This window comes from Bos taurus, chromosome 11 (assembly GCF_002263795.3).
Source record: "Bos taurus isolate L1 Dominette 01449 registration number 42190680 breed Hereford chromosome 11, ARS-UCD2.0, whole genome shotgun sequence".
Taxonomy (NCBI): Eukaryota; Metazoa; Chordata; class Mammalia; order Artiodactyla; family Bovidae; genus Bos; species Bos taurus.
In genome coordinates, this window is record NC_037338.1 from 2,432,860 (window position 1) to 2,451,018 (window position 18,159).

Below are 18,159 nucleotides of genomic sequence, written 5' to 3' on the forward strand. Positions count from 1 at the left end.
CCTGGGTAAACTTGTTTTCTTTGTTCTATCGAACACTGCCTTATACGAAAGATTTGAAGGTGGTCACTGGGAGCACAAGTTTGTGCAAAAGGTAAATCGGCCTAAAAAGTCGTTTTCAACGGGTAGTACTTTTTTTGGTTACCAAAATGACTGAAGGGCATTCAGTGTCAGGGACACTGAACAGTCCTACAGAGAGGGCAAGAGTGTCACATGCTAAGAACTGTTTCACCCTGAATGCCAATAGCACCCTTGCGAAGAGGCACTGTATAAAATGCAATGTGTTAAGAAATTATAGGATGCTCTAGGAACACTTGGGGGAACAGTCTTTTCTCCCATAATACAATTCTTTGGATGCAATGATGGAATGAACAGACAGGCAGCACAAAAACACCTGTCTCACTTCCAATCTTAACCTTACTTTTTTGACAGGGGATAAGATATCTAGGAATCTTTTCGCAAGAATATATATTAACGACAGTCTTCATTAAAGTACACACAATATTTTGCATCAGTTCTTCCCCCGCCTGTTAACGCTCTTCATTCCGGTGTCCGCTCCCTCTCACCTCCATCCCACATCCAGTCCATCACTTCCCGCCTCCTTAGTGGGTGTTCTGCTGCCCTCACAGCACAGGTCTCAATGGGAAAATCAACCTTCGTTTCCTTGGTCACCTGCCTCCTCCGTTAGTGAATTTCGTGAAATCAGAGGTGCCGCCGGCTCAGCTCCACGCTCGGTTCTTAGGACCCAGTTTCGCGTCTAGCGCTTGAAAGGATGGAGTCTCCATACTATTTCGGGGGGATGGCGTGCTCCACAGATCCACTACGGTCCACCCTCACGACTCGAGCCGCGAGCCCTCAACCCTGATTTCTCACTTCCACGCGCTGGGCGAACTCTCCGCGCGGGGGACTAAAGCGGTCTGCGCAGGCGCGCCTCTGGCCCCGCCCACGTTGGCGTCATCACGGCCGTTACGGCGACCTGGCGTCTCGGCGCGCAATTTAAAACCAGCTCTGGCGACGCGGAGGACAAGATGAGACCTCCCTGCTCTGGTAAGGCTGTGTGGCGGGGGCTAGGCGGGAAGGGCGCGGTGCGAAGCGGTGCGAAGCGGGCGGACCTGAGCGTGGAGTGCGGTTATTCTCGGCCTTGTCGCTGGTTTTGTTTTCCCGGGGCTGAGCGAGAGGCCGGCAGACTGGGAGAGGAGGGCCGGCGCGGGGTGGGCAGGCGGGCAGGTCCGGCCAATCAGGACGCGGCGTCGGCCCGGGCTGCACTTCCGGCTGTGAGCGGGATACCAGACGCCTTTTCCTCTGGCTCTTACACCTTGGGTGGTGTCTATTCGTTAAAAAAGAGATTTTCCGGAGTGCACGTTTGTTCAGGGCCATAGAAGTATGGAGGTTACCGCTATATGGTTATTACGCTTGCATTTATTTTTACATCCTTTCAACAAGTACCCAGTGTCCCCATGGGGCCAGACCCTCTCTCAGATGTAGAGATCGATTACAATAAATAACAAAATAGATAAGATCCCATCCTCTTAGAGCATGTGTTTTAGTTCGGAAGAGAGGAAACTAAATAGTTACAGATGAGGCTGAGTGCTCACTTTGAGAAGAGCAGAGTCGGGGGAGGAACTCAGAGATCTTTAAGCAGATTCTGGAAAACGAGTTCCAGGCAGAAGAAGCAAGCACACAAAAAGAGTAAGCAAGAAAGAGCCTTACACGGGCAAGGACCATGACATTGTAACTGAACATCGAGTGACGTCCGACCGGTAGGCAGGGGCTTTGTAGGTCTTGTGACCAGGTTTGGAAATTGAGAGTTACTTTTTTTGGACGTGGTAAGTGACTTACCCGGAGAAGGCAATGGCAAGCCACTCCAGTACTCTTGCCTTGAAAATCCCATGGATGGAGGAGCCTGGTAGGCTGCAGCCCATGGGGTCGCTACGAGTCGGACGCGACTGAGCGACTTCACTTTCATTTTTACTTTCACACAATGGAGAAGGCAATGGCAACCCACTCCAGTGTTCTTGCCTGGAGAATCCCAGGAACGGCAGAGCCTGGTGGGCTGCCGTCTATGGGGTCGCACAGAGTCGGACACGACTGAAGCGACTTAGCAGCAGCAGCAGCAGCAAGTGACTTACCTGAGTGGGTCAGGTGAAAGGGTCAATAATCACTTGGATAAGAGTTTGACACTGGGGGCAGTGATACAGACTGCTCAGGGAAGTGGCCTATGGACTGAGAAGTAAATTTGGTCATCATTACTGTATAGCTCCCAGCTTGTTGGTGGCTTAGATGGTAAAGAATCTGCCTGCAATGTAGGAGAGGCAGGTTAGATCCCTAGATCAGCAAGATCCCCTGGAGAAAAGAATGGCTACCCATTCCAGTATTCTTGCCTGGAGAATCCCATGGACAGAGGAGCCTGGCGGGCTACAGTCCCTGAGGTCACAAAGAGTCTAAGCTACACGACTGAGCGACCAACACTTTCACTTTCATTGTATAGCTGGCAAAACCATGGAAATAGGTGAGAACATCAGGAACACCCTGTAGAGAAAACACTTGGGACCAATGTTTAGAAGCTTGTTAGAAAAGGAAGAGCTGGAAAAACTCAGAAAAGCATGGTGGTATAGAAGCCAAGAAGCCTCTGAAATCTCAGAGGCAGGCACTCTCTCAGGTGGGATGAGGCCTGAAAAGTGACCATTGGGTTTGGCAACATGGAAGTTGTGGGTGATGATGACGAGACAGTTTTCATAAAGTGGTGGGCATGGGAGCCACACCAGAGGGGTTGAAAAATGAGTAGGAGGTGAGGAAGTGGATATACAAAGTAACTATCAGTTGAAAGAATGGATGTATAATGTTAAAGGGAAGGAGAGAAATTTGAGGAAAGACAATTCTGAGAAATAAGGTGTGGCTCAAATTTCCATTTTGAGTTTCCCTCTTGGACAGATTGCTCCTTTAGTGCTTTCTATATCTGTTTTTCTTCTCAGGTCCAACTTCCTTCCTTACATTGGTTGCAGTGCCCACATTCAAGTAGTCACAAGTCCTCTTGATTTAGCCTCTAAAAATGTCTATTGCATCCTTCCTATTTTTACTTTATTTTTCTTTTGTTTTGACCTCAGCTGAAGGTTCTGTTAATCATACTGTTTAGCTTGTGGGACGCTATCAGGGAAACTTATAAAGCTGTATTTTTAATTCTCTTTTATCCTCAATCATCATTCTTTTCCTTCTCTTACTTGGACAGCCTTTTAAATTTATATATTTATTTTATTTTTGGATGTGCTGGGTCTTTGTTGCTGCACAGGCTCTCTGTTCGCAGCGAGCAGGAGGTACTCTTTGTTGTGGCGCGTGGGCTCAGTAGCTGTGGCTCCTGGGCCCTAGAGCCAGGGCTCAGTGGTGTGGCACAGGGGCTTCACTGCCACTCTGGGCTTCACTTCGGCACTGGGATCCTCCCGAACCAGGGATCACACCTGTGTCCTCCATCAGCAGGCGGGTTCTTTACCACTGAGCCACCAGGGAAGCCCATGGCAGCCTTTTAGTGTTCGTTGTGTGTCACTAATGTGTTTTTATGAAACTAATGTGTTCTTATCTAACCTGTGCTATATTGTGGGAGTTTTTTCACATTACCAATTCTCAACCAGCCAAGGTATACATTCTTATTCTCATTTGGAGGATGAGGAAGCAAACCGTTAGAGCATTTACTTAAAATTTCTCCAGCTAGTAAGTGATGGAGCTGGAATTTGAAGCCAAGTCTTCTGATTCTTAAATCTGAAAACTGCCCCCAGGTTCCTTCAGCTCTCCCTTCCAGTGATCGTTTCTTGATCTACTCTCCTCGGCCGTGGCCATTCACCGTGTTGTCATACCTTGCTGCTGCTGCTGCTAAGTCGCTTCAGTCGTGTCTGACTCTGTGCGACCCCAGAGACGGCAGCCCACCAGGCTCCCCCGTCCCTGGGATTCTCCAGGCAAGAACACTGGAGTGGGGTTTATCATACCCTAGACCTTATCATTCGGAGAAGGCAATGGCACCCCACTCCAACACTCTTGCCTGAAAAATCCCATGGACCGAGGAGCCTGTTGGGCCGCAGTCCATGGGGTCACTAAGAGTCGGACAAGACTCGGTGACTTCACTTTCACTTTCACTTTCATGCATTGGAGAAGGAAATGGCAACCCACTCCAGTGTTCTTGCCTGGAGAATCCCAGGGACGGGGGAGCCTGGTGGGCTGCCGTCCGTGGGGTCGCACAGAGTCGGACACGACTGAACTGACTTAGCGGCAGCAGTAGCAGCAGCCCTTATCATTCTCAAGAACTGTGCCACTCTCATCCCAGTGCACCCTGCCTCTCCAACACTCCTGTCGCTCCAGCTTACTCCTCCTTCCCCAACTCCAACAGCCCTTTGACCCAGCAGACCTGTGTTCTGCTTTTCCCTGTCTCTCACCTCTCTCACGCCCTTGTTCCCCTCCTACATAGCTTACATTCCGTGGTCAATCAGTGTAATCACTTCTTTCTTAATGCCCGTAACCCCTTACCCTCTTCTTGCCTCTTTACACTTGCTTGTGACAAAGTCACAACTCTGATTAATCCCTACTCTGCCCCACCCGCCTTGCACCCTTCATCTCACAGGGACCCTACAGATGCCCAGCAGTCACGCTGTATTCCCTGCTGCACCCAGCGTCCTTTTAGATGATGGTTTTCCTTGTTCCTGGCACTCTCGGAAAGCTGCTCTTGTCAGTAACTTCTAGGCTGCTAAATCTAATGGTCAGTTCTCCGTCCTCACTTAATTGACCTGTCAGGCGCATCTGATGTAGTGCACTACTCCTTCCTCCCCTGAAATATTCTCTTCACCTGACTTGTAGACCACCACCCTCTCCTCCACTTGTCATACATTACCCGTCTCTTCACTGATTCCTTGTGGTTCCCTTCTCTTTAAACTGTGAAGTATTCTAGGACTTAGCCTTTTGCTTTTTTCTAACTGTCCTCCTGTTTTTGGTCTTCTCATCCCCCGTAGCTTTGAGTATCCTCTCTGTGCTTACAACATCCACATATATATTAATATATCCAGCCCAAAACTTTTCCCTAAACTCTACATTTAAGTATCTGACTCTCTACCCCCGTTGAATGACTAGTAAGCCTCTGAAGCCCAGCAGGCACCAGACTGAGCCCCAACCTTGCCTCCTTTCTCCACAGATATGCTTCTTCTCTAGTCTTACTCTCTCAGGCCCTGGTAACTCCCTTCCATCAGTTGTTTAGAGCAGTGTTGTCGTTACTCTTCATTCTTCTGTTTCCTCTCATGCCCTACATTTAATCCACCAGGAAATCATCTTGGCTCTACTTTGAGACTATATCTTGTCTGACCTCTGCTTACCACCTCCACGGGCTTCCCTGGTGGCTCAGACGGTAAAGAATCTGCCTGCAATGAGGAAGGCCTGAGTTAGATTCCTGAGTCCGGAAGATCCCCTGGAGAAGCAAATGGAAACCCACTCCGGTATTCTTACCTGGAAAATCCCATGGACAGAGGAGCCTGGCGGGCTACAGTCTATAGGGTTGCAAAGAGTTGGATACATTTGAGCAGCTACACTTTCTTTCTTTCTATTTTTTCTTTCTTGCTTTCTCTATTTCTACCACCTCCACCATCCCCTCTCTGGTCTGAGCCACGAGCATCTGTTGTCCTGGGGTTGGTGGTTGTTTAGTCGCTCAGTTGTGCCTGACTCTTACAGCCCCATGGACTATAGCCCACCAGGCTCCTCTGTCCATGGGATTTCCCAGGTAAGAATACTGGAGTGGCTTGCCATTTCCTTCTCCAGGGGATCTTCCCGACCCAGGAATCAAACTCGTGTCTGCTGAGGAAGGCTTTCTTATCTCTCCTTGCTATTCTTTGGAACTCTGCATTCAAATGGGTATATCTTTCCTTTTCTCCTTTGCTTTTTGCTTCTCTTCTTTTCACAGCTATTTGTAAGGCCTCCTCAGACAGCCATTTTGCTTTTTTGCCTTTCTTTTTCTTGGGGATGGTCTTGATCCCTGTCTCCTGTACAATGTTACGAACCTCCGTCCGTAGTTCATCAGGCACTCTATCAGATCTAGTCCCTTAAATCTATTTCTCATTTCCACTGTATATTCATAAGGGATTTGATTTAGGTCATACCTGAATGGTCTAATGGTTTTCCCCACTTTCTTCAATTTAAGTCTGAATTTGGCAACAAGGAGTTCACGATCTGAGCCACAGTCATCTCCCAATCTTGTTTTTGCTGACTGTATAGAGCTTCTCCATCTTTGGCTGCAAAGAATATAATCAGTCTGATTTCGGTGTTGACCATTTGGTGATGTCCATGTGTAGAGTCTTCTCTTGTGTTGGAAGAGGGTGTTTGCTATGACCAGTGCGTTCTCTTGGCAAAATTCTATTAGCCTTTGCCCTGCTTCACTCCGTACTCCAAGGCCAAATTTGCCTGTTCTCCAGGTGTTTCTTGACTTCCTACTTTTGCATTCCAGTCCCCTGTAATGAAAAGGACATCTTTTTTGGGTGTTAGTTCTAAAAGGTCTTGTAGGTCTTCATTGAACCATTCAACTTCAGCTTCTTCAGTGTTACTGGTCAGGGCATAGACTTGGATTACTGTGATATTGAATGGTTTGCCTTGGAAACGAACAGAGATCATTCTGTCGTTTTTGAGACTGCATCATTTTGGACTCTTGTTGCCTATGATGGCCACTCCATTTCTTCTAAGGGATTCCTGCCCACAGTAGTAGATATGGTGGTCATCTGAGTTAAATTCACCCATTCCAGTCCATCTTAATTCGCTGATTCCTAGAATGTTGACGTTCACTCTTGCTATCTCCTGTTTGACCACTTCCAATTTGCCTTGATTCATGGACCTAACATTCCAGATTCCTATGCAATATTGCTCTTGACAGTGTCGGACCTTGCTTCTATCACCAGTCACATCTACAACTGGGTGTTGTTTTTGCTTTGGCTCCGTCTCTTCATTCTTTCTGGAGTTATTTCTCCACTGATCTCCAGTAGCATATTGGGCACCTACTGACCTGGGGAGTTCTCTTTCAGTGTCCTATTTTTCGCCTTTTCATACTGTTCATGGGGTTTTGAACTCAAGGCAAGAATACTGAAGTGGTTTGCCATTCCCTTCTCCAGTGAACCACATTCTGTCAGACCTCTCCACCATGACCCACCCGTCTTGGGTGGCCCCACACGGCATGGCTTCATTTCACTGAGTGAGACAAGGCTGTGGTCCGAGTCATCAGATTGGCTACTTTTCTGTAATTGTGGTTTCAGTCTGTCTGCCCTCTGATGCCCTCTCTCAGCACCTGCCATCTTACTGGGGTTTCTCTTACCTTGGACGTTGGGTATCTCTTCATGGCTGCTCCAGCAAAGCACAGCTGCTGCTCCTTACCTTGGATGTGGGGTAGCTCCTCTTGGCCACCATCCCCGACCTTGGATATGGGGGAGCTCCTCTTGGCCGCCACCCCTGACCTCGGACATGGGGGAGCTCCTCTCGGCCGCCACCGCTGACCTCGGACGTGGGGGAGCTCCTCTCGGCCGCCGCCCCTGACCTTGGATGTAGGGGAGCTCCTCTCGGCCGCCACCCCTGACCTTGGACGTGGGGGAGCTCCTCTTGGGCCCTTTGCCACTGGGCCAGCAGGGGAGCCCCCTGGCTGTTGGTAGTTCCCTGCTAATTGGTCTTCCTGCTCGTCCTTTCAGTCTGTTTTCAACAGAACAGCCATAGGGTCTTCACGAAGCATAAGTTAGATCACTTTATGCCTTTTCTAAGCATGTTCGATCACTTCCCTTCTCATGAAGGCCCAAGCCTTTACAGTGGCCCATAAGTAGGGCTCATACACCCCTACCCGTCGTCCCAGCCTTACTCTGTTGGGTGCTCCTGAGCCACCAGGCCTCACAAATCTGACACCCTGTGACCTCTCTCACTTCCCCCACATCCCTCTTGCACCACACTGGCCCCCGGGTGTGCCAGGCATGTACCTGCCTCTGTACTCGCTGTTCCCCCGGCTTCCACGTGACCTCCCACAGACATCCACATGGTCTTGATTCTGATGTGATGTTCTCGCTGAAACATTTCTTGACCACTGTATTAAAAATGACCTCCCACCTCCATTCCCCAGTCCTGTTCCCTTTCCATGCTTTACTTTTCTCCAGAGCTTGTATCTCCATCTAACATGCCATCCATTTTCTAACTTCCTGTTATGAAAATGTTCAAACACACCAGGGACATGGAAAGAGTAAGACAGTAGAGTCTCACACTCACAACCTAAACCCAACAGTTGTTAACACTTTGCCACATTTACTTTTCTTCCCTGTCACATGCATACTTCATTGCAGGGGGCACAAGTTCAGTCCCTGGTCAGGGAACTAAGATCCTACATGCCCAGAGAAAAGAGACATTTTTCCCTCTGCAGTTAGTAAGTAATCTTTGGGTGACTCTATTTTACATATTTGTATTGTTTTTTCTGTCTCCCTGCTGGGATTAGAACCCAGTCTGTCTGACACGATAGCCCGTACCTCACCCTTATCTCAGCATCTCGTCTTCTCTATCTTGCCTGGCATTATGGTTGAACATGTCTGTTGTTTGCTAGTTTGTGGGCTTCTCAGAGGCAGTGACTTTTTCTTAACCACCTTTATATCCCATATGGTGCTTTAGGTTCACAGTAACTGCACAGTGGGTATTTGTCCAGACTGGCAGGAAGCATCAGAAACCCCTCACTCGCCAAGTAACTTGAACTATAGAGGTTGTGTGTGTGTGTGTGTGTGTGTGTGTTAAGTAGTGTCTGACTCTTTGAGACTCCATGGGCTGTAGCCCGCCAGGCTCCTCTGTCCATGGGATTTCCCAAGTAAGAAGACTGGAGTGGCTTACCATTTCCTTCTCCAGGGTTCTTCCCAGCTCAGGGATTGAACCCACGTCTCCTGCACTGACAGGCAGATTCTTTACCACTGCACCACCTGAAGCCCATAGAGGTTGTACCACAGAATATTAGAATTGGGAAAGATCTTGGTGGGAGATGCTCAGTGAGTGTCCGCCCTGCAACAGGCTGCGGCCCCCCTTTAGACATGGGGAGTGTCCTGCTGAAGGTTTCCTGAGCCAGTGTTTCGTTCCCTCACCCTTAGCCACAATGAAGAACTCTCCTTCAGGGCCCCGTGGACGCCACCACAGCACTGCCTCACCTGCAGAGTGGGCGTTCCCCACGGCCCTGCCCCGGAAGGCCCCTCTCAACACTCCTGGCACCCCAGTCCTTGAAGACTTCCCTCAGAATGATGATGAGAAGGAGAAGCTGCAGCGGAGGCGCTCCAGGGTCTTTGACCTGCAGTTCAGCACAGACTCCCCACGTTTGCTGGCCTCCCCCTCCGGCAGGTGAGTGGGCACTGGGCCGCCTCGTTGTGGCAGCCACCGCATCATGGGTCATGCGGGTTTGCATCACCACAGTACCTCATGGTTTCTAGGTCTGGATTCTCAACAGCGCCCATTTCATTTGTTTTTCCTTTAGGAATGTTGAAATTTCAGCGACAATGCCCAAGTTTACAAACACACAGATTACTGAACATTACTCCACCTGTATCAAACTGTCTACTGAAAATGTGAGTGTCTGCTGGATTAATCAGTAAAGATTTCGCAGCCTGGTCGGAGAGGAGGTCTAGCCTTGGTTCTGTAGAGAGTGCATGGTCGGTGATGGTGCACTTACACTTTCAGTGACTCTTCCATGCTGGTGTTTTCAGTGTGGTTTTACTGTTTCTTAGAGACCATGGCCACCCCTGTGACAAGTTGCCTGACCCCTCTAGTGTGACTAGAGAGGCAGCATACTAGAGTTAGTAGTGTAGTTCTGGAGCTAAACAGTAGATAGATCCCAGGCTTGTGGACTCGTTGTGAGTCCTAGAATTGGCCTGAGTTGAAATTCTGTCTCGGCCACTTACACACTGCGTGGCCTTGGCAAGGCACCCAGCCGTTGTGCCCCAGGGTCCTGCTCTGTGAAATGAGAGTGAGCTATCCCTGCCTCAGAGATGCTCTGAGGGGCACTGAGCCCCTCTGTCAGCACCTAGAACAGGGCGTGCGCACAGGGACACTCGGGAGTTGTGCCGTCACTGCAGACCTCGAGAAGGAAGAAGTGCACACAGGGACTTGGCTGCAGCACCAGGTGTGGGTGGGGTTCGATGTCTGTGTTGAGATGTGGGCTATTCCTGTTGCAAACTTAGCTTCCCCTTGTCAAGGCAGCGTTGTTTACATGAGCCTAGGCTCTAAATGACAGGCCTTTCTGCAATTTTCTGTTTTCAGAAAATCACCACCAAGAATGCTTTCGGCCTGCACTTGATTGATTTTATGTCAGAGATTCTTAAACAGAAAGATGCCGAACCGACCAACTTTAAAGTAAGAAGGATGTCCACCTACTCTTGCATCTGAGTGAATGCTGATGATGACTAATATTTAACACAGCACAATAATTGGATTCTACAAATACACGCGAGGCTTCCTTGTTTAGGACACTTTATTACCTACTTTACTTTCTTTCCTAAACTGATGAAGAGCTGATATCTTTCCATTATGTTCTGTTTATTCCCTATCAGTTTTAGGGGGATCTTTGTCATTTTTTTCTTAAGGGCAAGTAAATATTTGATGCAGATTGCTGTGTTTTGTCTGTTCAGCTGCTCCTTTCTCTGATCCGCACGCGTACCCCTCTGCTTGTTTGACCAGGTAGCTGCCGGCACTTTGGATGCCAGCACCAAGATCTATGCTGTGCGGGTAGATGCCGTGCATGCCGACGTATACAAAGTCCTAGGGGGGCTGGGCAAGGACGCGCCACCTCCGGAAGAAGCAGAGGACCATGGTGCAGGTATACGGGCTGGGATCTGAATATAAGGGGCTTTTCAAAGGACATAGCAGGTAGTTGTTCAGGTAACATGCTGGAATGAAGTCACAGGAAATAGTTCCCATTTTATTGAAGACATGGACTTTTTTCAGAATTGTATTTCAGAAGATAATCAAACACTAGATTTGCTTGTTTGTTTTGGAAAAGAGAAGGGCCTTATAAAAGCTTTTGAATTTTATTTAGACAAGATTGAGTAAACATCACCAACTAGGGGGCTTCTGATTTGGGGGGATGTGTCTTTGGAAATTGACTTGTATCAGAAGCCAGATACTTAATTTAGTAGCTTGGTTTCTCCCTCCCCTGAGGATTAGATGTGCCTGCTGCTTTGAGGGGATGGTGTGTGTTGCAGTGATGATCACTCTTTAGAGTTTGAAGAGCTTGTGTTGATAGATTCAGTCACATGCTCCAAAGCAGCCCCTACAGTGCACAGTCTTACTCCTTCTCACAGATGGAAGTGCAACTGAAACAGGAACAGCCAAGAAGGCCCCAAAGCCAAGGAAGAAGCACTCGTGCAAAACCATCGAGCAGAATGTAAACAACCTCAATGTTTCCAGCGCTGATCGAAAGTGCGAGGTGAGGAACTGTGTGCCCAGTGTGGTCTCTGACTAATTCAGAACCTCAGAGGTGGAAGTGCTGGTATGTGCTTGTTCGGGCCTCAGGGTAGTAAAACATTCAGCTGGTCTCTCTGCATTGTCATCCTTCAGCTTTTCAGTGAAGACTGAAGAGGGCCGGTCCCTGTTTTCCCCCGTTTTCAGAATGATTGAGTACATTTGCGGTGTGTCTGCGGGCACATCTTGCTGCCTAGGCCTGTGACAGCCCGTTCAGTCCTCACAGCACCCTTGCTCCAGTTTATGAGGAGCTAATTGAGGTGCATGAAGCTAAGTGGCCTGCCTCCAGAGTCCTTGCTGTAAACAACCTTACATGATTTAGCAAATCCAAGGAATCTGCTTACAGGAATGATTCCGGAGGCTTCTTTATAAATTAGCAGTTAATTTAAAGCAAACAGATATTTCTACAAATTTAAAAACAATTTTGTTAATGAAAACAATTTCAGTGAACATTCTTGTACATATTTGCATTCTTGTGGGAGTATATTTGTAAAAAAAAAAATTCTGAGACATGGAATTTCTGTTGCCCTTAGAAATGGTTGTATCAATTTACTCTCCCACCAACAATGGGCTCAGTTATTTCTCTTATCTGCATAACATTAGCAAATGGTGATTAATGTCACGAGAGTGGAATTGATCTCCAAGAGAACAAGTGTACATGGAAAAAGGACTAGGGCCCTGGGGTACCCCTATCTTAAGAGTTCAGAAAGCTGACTAAGAAACGTCCAGTGGCTGGGGGAAAACTAGGAGAATGTGGTGTTGAAATGAGAGTTTCAGGGAGGGGGGAAATGGTCAACTGTGTCAAATATGGCGGCCTTAGGCCTTGGTGAGCTTGGAGAAGGGGCCCTGGGGAGGTGCAGCCCAGGCCTCCAAGGAAGGGGTGCCCCCTGGCTGAGTTTGAAGGAGGGGCCTGGGGCTCAGGACCCAGACCTCTGAGGAGGGCGTCCCTGCTGGTGCTGGTGTCTCTTCCTGGCTCTGGATAAGGTTGGTTCTGTGAGCGTCAGTACGAAGCGCGAGTGAAGTTCGAAGCGCGAGTGAAGTTCGGCTGCTGCCGCAGGTGGGCCTGCTGCTGCTGGGGCGGGGCGTCACTGCTGCCTGACACTCCCAGGAACCAGAGTCCTGTGGAAAGAAGCGGTCCCTTCTCCTTCCAGCCCTACCAGCTCCCTCTAGTGCCTCCTTTTGGTGGAGCCCAGTAGGGAGCTGCTGACACAACTGAGATGTGGCCTGTGACCCAGCATCACAGGGCAGAGCATAGATGGTAGGCTTGGAGCTGAGTGGCAATAGCTTAATAACTGGCAGAGAGCCAGAGTCTTGTAATACCCACTTTCAAGAAGATTCTGTTGGTCGGGGGACAGGGAGAAAGCAAACATGAAAAATGTCACCTGTTGGGAAATTTAGGTGAAAGGTAAACAGAGATTCTTATGACTACTTCAACATCCTTGTAGGTTTGAAAATTTTTTCGTAAAAAATTGGGAGAGGAAAACAAGTGGGGAGAGAGGAAGAGTTTTGCTGTAAATTGGGGCAGAGTAGTAGAATGGCAAATGCAGGGAAAGTAAGGTCCAGAGTTTGCGTGGGGTTTTTTTGTTTTCGTTCCTAAACAATGATGTAGTATTTATTGACATGGGAATATTTGCAGAATATATTCTTTTTTTTATTTTTAAAAACTGTCTTTCAGGTATAATTTATTTACAATGTTATATTAGTTTTGAGTGTACAATATAGTGATTCAAAATTTTCATAGGTTATACTCTAAAGTTACTGTAAAATATTGGCTGTATTCCTTGTGCTGGGCATTATGTTCTTAGAGCTTATTTATTTCGTACACAGTAGTTTAAACCTCTTAGTCCTCCACCTCTCACGTCCCTCCCTCCTCTCCACTGGTAAACACTAGTTTGTTCACTATGTCTTTGAGTCTGTTTCTATTTTGTTGTATACATGCTTTGTTTTATTTTCTAGATTTCATATATAAGTGATAACATATAGTATTTGTCTATGACTGGCTTATTTCACTAAGCGTAATAACCTCCAGGTCCAGCCATGTTGTTGCAAATGGCAAATCATCTTTTTTTTTTTTAATGGCTGAGTAGTATTCCATTGTGTGTGTGTGTGTGTGTGTGTAAGTAAATGTGTATATACACACACACACATACACAGCATCTTCTTTATCCATTCATCTGTTGATGGATACTTAAGTAAATAATTATTGTAAATTAATTATTGTAAAATAATTAAAGTAAATAACTATTGTAAATAATGCCACGATGAACATTGAGATGCATGTACTATATACCTTTTGAAGTCAGTGTTTTCATTTTCTTCAGATGTTATACCCAGGAGTGGAATTACTGGATTATATGGTAGTCCTGTTTTTAGTTTAATGAGGAACCTCTATACTGTTCTCCATAGTGGCTGCTAATTTCCCTACATACAGTCTCACCAACCATATACAAGGGTTTCCTTTTCTCCACAAAGTATTTGTTATTTGTGGTCTTTTTAACGGTAGCGATTCTGACAGGTGTGAGGTGGTACTTCGTTGTTCTGGTTTCCGTTTCTCCGATGGTTGGCAGTGTTGCACATCTTTTCATGTGTCTGTCTGGCATCTGTATGTCTTCTCTGGGAAAATGTCTGTTTACATCTTCTGCACAGTTTTGATAAAGTTTTGTTTTTCTGATTACTTAATTGTATGAGCTATTTATATATTTTGGATTTTAACCCCTTATCAGTCATATCACTTGCAATTATTTCCTCCCATTCAGTAGACTGTGTCTTCATTTTGTCAGTGGTTTCCTTTGCTGTGCAAAGCTTTTAAGTTTAACTGGGTCTCATTTGTTTATTTTTGCTTTTGTTTCCTTTGTCTTAGGAGACAGATCCAAAAAATAATGTTATGATTTATATGAAAGAGTGTCTGCCTCTGTTTTCTTCTAGGAGTTTCGTGGTTTCCAGTCTTACATTTAGGTCTTCAGTCCATTTTGTTTATCTTTGTGTAAGTGTTAGAGAGTGTTCTGACTTCATTCTTTTGTATGTAGCTGTCCAGTTTTCCCAGCACCACTTATTAAAGACACTGCCTTCTCCTCATTGTTTATTCTTGCTCCCTTTGTCATAGATTAATAGACCATAAGTGCATGTGTTCATTTCTGGGCTTTTTATCATGTTCCATTGATCTCTGTGTCTTGTCTTTTTCTTTTTAAATTTTATTTTACTTTCGGCTGCAGTGGGTCTTTGCAGTGGGTCAGAAGGCTGAGCGTGGGCTTTGTCTAGCTGTGGCGAGAGGCAGCTACTCCAGTTGCAGTGGTGGGCTTCCCATTGCAGCCTGCTGCTGGACATGGGCTTTCTCTGGTTGTGGCGAGAGTTGCAGCACGTGGGCTTCCCATTGCAGCCTGCTGCTGGATGTGGGCTCCGGGGCCCGTTGGCTCCAGTAGTTGCGGCATGCAGGCTCAGTAGCCCCATGGCATGTGGAATCTTCCCAGATCAGGGATTGAACCCATGTGCCCTGCATTGGCAGGCAGATTCTTAACCACTGGCATACCTGTGAAGTCCCCATGGGTCTGTTTTTTGTGCCAATACCATAGTGTTTTGATTTTTGTAGTTTTGTAGTATACTCTGGGAGCATGAATTCCGTTCTTTCTCAGGATTGTTTTGGCTATTTGGGGTCTTTTGTGTTTCCATACGAATTTTATAATTCTGTGTTCTTATTCTGCGAAAAATACCCTTTTTAAAAAAATGGGAGAATTAGCAGCGTGTTTACTTGTTGATGGCACCCATCTAGTGGAGAAAGAATTATTGATGATGCAGAAAAGGGAGGATAAATGTTAGGGTGGTGTTTGAGTGTGTGAAGAGGTCAAGGAGTGGACAGCTTGGATGGGGCTTGGCGGAGGAGCACAGTGGCTGATGAGCAATGGGGCTTGAGTGTGTGCACGTGGGCACATTCTGGATATCCTCTTCTGGCTGTGTCTCCCCTTCCACCCACTCCTGCCCCATCAGTGAAGTAAGCCAGGTCTTCGACCGACAGCGAGTGTAGAGGAGGAACGTGTTGGAGATTTGAGGAGAGAATTAGGTAGGAGAGACTCGTCCAGGAGGGTGTTGAGTGGAGGGACTAGGGAAATGTAGTCTGATGGCCAGTCAACACTTGGGTCTCCCTGAGATCTTCCTGGACCAGGGATGGAACTGGTGTCCCGGTGTTGGCAGTGGGTCTTAGCCACTGACCGCCAGGACAAGGGATGGAACTGGTGCCCCGGTGTTGGCAGTGGGTCTTAGCCACTGGCCGCCAGGGAAGTCCCTCACCACCATTCGTGCGCGTGCTTTGGTGCTACACGGAATGTCCAACGGCGTGGCTGGACGTTCTCTTTTCCGGCCATCTTCTTTCTTCCCAGGTAAACCCAATTCTGGGGAGCCTGAGGACGCTTACACTGGCCTCTCCATTGTCCTAGAGAGAGCACAAGAGCGAGCAGTGCCGCTCCCTGCAAGCCTGCGGCTATCGGGCTGTGGTCTGTTTATGCAAGTGAATCAACAGGGTGTTGAAGAGACACCGAGATTCCCCCACGTCGGAAAGCCTTTTTTGCTCTGTAACCTCCAGTAAACTTGTAATAACTGAAAGAATGGAAGATAAAGAAGGAGGAGGGGATGCACACAAACCTAAAATTTAAAGTTTCAACAGAACTTCCAGCTTGTTGAACCCACATTCTCTGGATGGTGGCAGAAGATGGGGAAGCAGATGTTCTGTGGGTGGGTCTGGACCAACTGAGAACCCTTGTTTGCGTGTGAGCTGATCTGGTTTGGACAGATTCTACTGTGTGCAGAATTCTTGCTGCCACGGGGGGTTCAGCCTGCTTCTGTTCTAGTTCTTCAGGCCAGGACCGCACAGACAGACAATGTGAGGAAGGCCAAGGCTCCTACTCAGGAGACCAGAGTGGGTGGAGGTCAGAGTTTACGAAAGAGGTGAGATTTGCCTTGGGCCATGAAGGGTGGGTAGGTGTTTGCCAGGTGGTGACAGGAAGGGGACTCTGGGCAGAAGCACAAGCAGAGGTCATGAAGCAGAGAAAGTTCTGGTTCCTTCAGCAGCTGGACAGTGTCCAAGTTGGACTGGAAGGGAGGATTTACTCCTGAAATGACTCTAGACTTCAACCTGCAGTCTGCTGTCTACCAAGGCCTGCTTTTACTGCTTCTCTCCCCTGCTGGGACCCTTATTTCAAAGAGTTCATTTTTCCAGACTGCATAGCCGGCAGTGATTCATTTTCCCATCCAGTCACTCAAAGATGTAAGTCAAATCTAATTCACATGAAAGAACCATTGTTCTCACACTGATGTGATCTAATTCTAGGCAGAAGTGAGGAAAGTTATCTTAGTGTTTTCAGCTGTTAATGTGGGTCGATGTGCAGATTTCGTGTGGACTCTTTGAAATGCTGAGTTTCGGTAACTACCTGCATAAGACTTTGGAGGTGTGGGATCCAGGAGGAAAACCATTGTTATGGTGAGCCTGTGAGGAAGGGCATGGGAGTAGCACCTCTGGTATTTTTAGGATAAGGCATAGGAGAGAGCAGAGACAAGGGTTAACTCAGGCAGGGGTTATATTAATGGCAGTGAGGGTGGGAAGGACAAGGTAGGTGGTAGAGACGGGCCCACCAGGAAAGCCCACCAAGCCTTGTGCTGACTGGGTGAGGGGTGAGGAGGCAGAGCGCAGGGGTGCCGTGCGTGCTGTTCTGGGGCTTGCGTATCAGGAAGTGAGAGGAGAATCTCAGTTCTGGTGAGGTTGGGCTCAGGGTTGAGGGGGCCAGTAAAGAGCCGGAGAGCCATGTCCATCCTCATAATTGAGGGTTCGGTCTGCAGAGTAGCCTTGTCCTAAGCCGTCAGGAAGACCTGTGAACCCAATACCCAGCCTCTTCCCTGTCACTGGCCTCCTGGAGAGTCCGAGGCGGCTCCTGCCCTCTGGCCAAACATGCCTGTGCGCCTGTGCCTGGCCCCATGCTGCTGTGGGGCTTGATGACACATGGTTATGCCCCTCCTGCACCCTGACCTCAGCCTTGGGGGTCTTCTGACCACCTCTGCCCTGTGTCACCCAGCCATCTAACTCTGATGACTCTGCCTGTCCTTTGCCTGATCTCTTATTTGGGTTCTTTCTTCCACATCTTTGAAAATATTGTTGTTCAGAGGATTGATGGGATTCTGTAAATCCCTCACAGAAACTTTTTATAAATCAGCTGAGTTTGTTGTGATAGCATTCTACTAGAGATAGATGTTCAAAAAGTGACGGTGGACGGGCGTCCCTTGTGATCCAGGGGTTGAGAGTCTGCCTGTCAGTGCAGGGGACGTGAGTTCGATCCCTAGTCTGGGAAGGTTCTATATGCCGCGGAGCAGCTAAGCCCGTGCTCCATGACTACAGAGCCAGTGCTCTAGAGCTCTCCAGTCACCACCACTGAAACCCGCTCACCTAGAGCCCATGCTCCAGAACAAGAGAAACCACTGCAATGAGAAGCCTGCGTGCAGCAATGAAGACCCAGCACAGCCAAATAAATAAAATCTTCACAGAGCCCACACTTGACTGTGCAGAGACCAGCAGAAGGTCCCTGTCCGGGAATACTGTGGGCAAGCCCGCTGGCGAGGTGTCAGCTTCTCACCACTCACTGTGTGCCTTTCTCCCTCCGAGCGCACGCAGCCCTCCTTTTGAAGCAGGGGGGGCGGTTTTACCTGGTCGGTTGATCA

The 18,159-nt window shown here is 48.0% G+C and overlaps 1 protein-coding gene across 2 annotated transcripts in view; it reads left to right on the top strand.

Annotated features, from left to right (window-relative positions):
• Positions 1 to 995: 995 nt before the first annotated feature.
• Positions 996 to 18,159, top strand: part of NCAPH (non-SMC condensin I complex subunit H) — a 33,442-nt gene continuing 16,278 nt past the window's right edge. The window contains exons 1-6 of one of the 2 annotated variants that reach the window (XM_005212294.4): positions 996 to 1,044; positions 9,105 to 9,348; positions 9,482 to 9,572; positions 10,264 to 10,356; positions 10,681 to 10,819; positions 11,304 to 11,428. In XM_005212294.4, coding sequence (XP_005212351.1) covers positions 1,026 to 1,044; positions 9,105 to 9,348; positions 9,482 to 9,572; positions 10,264 to 10,356; positions 10,681 to 10,819; positions 11,304 to 11,428 — 711 coding nt within the window. In that variant the 5' untranslated portion in view covers positions 996 to 1,025. 2 annotated transcript variants of the gene reach the window in all.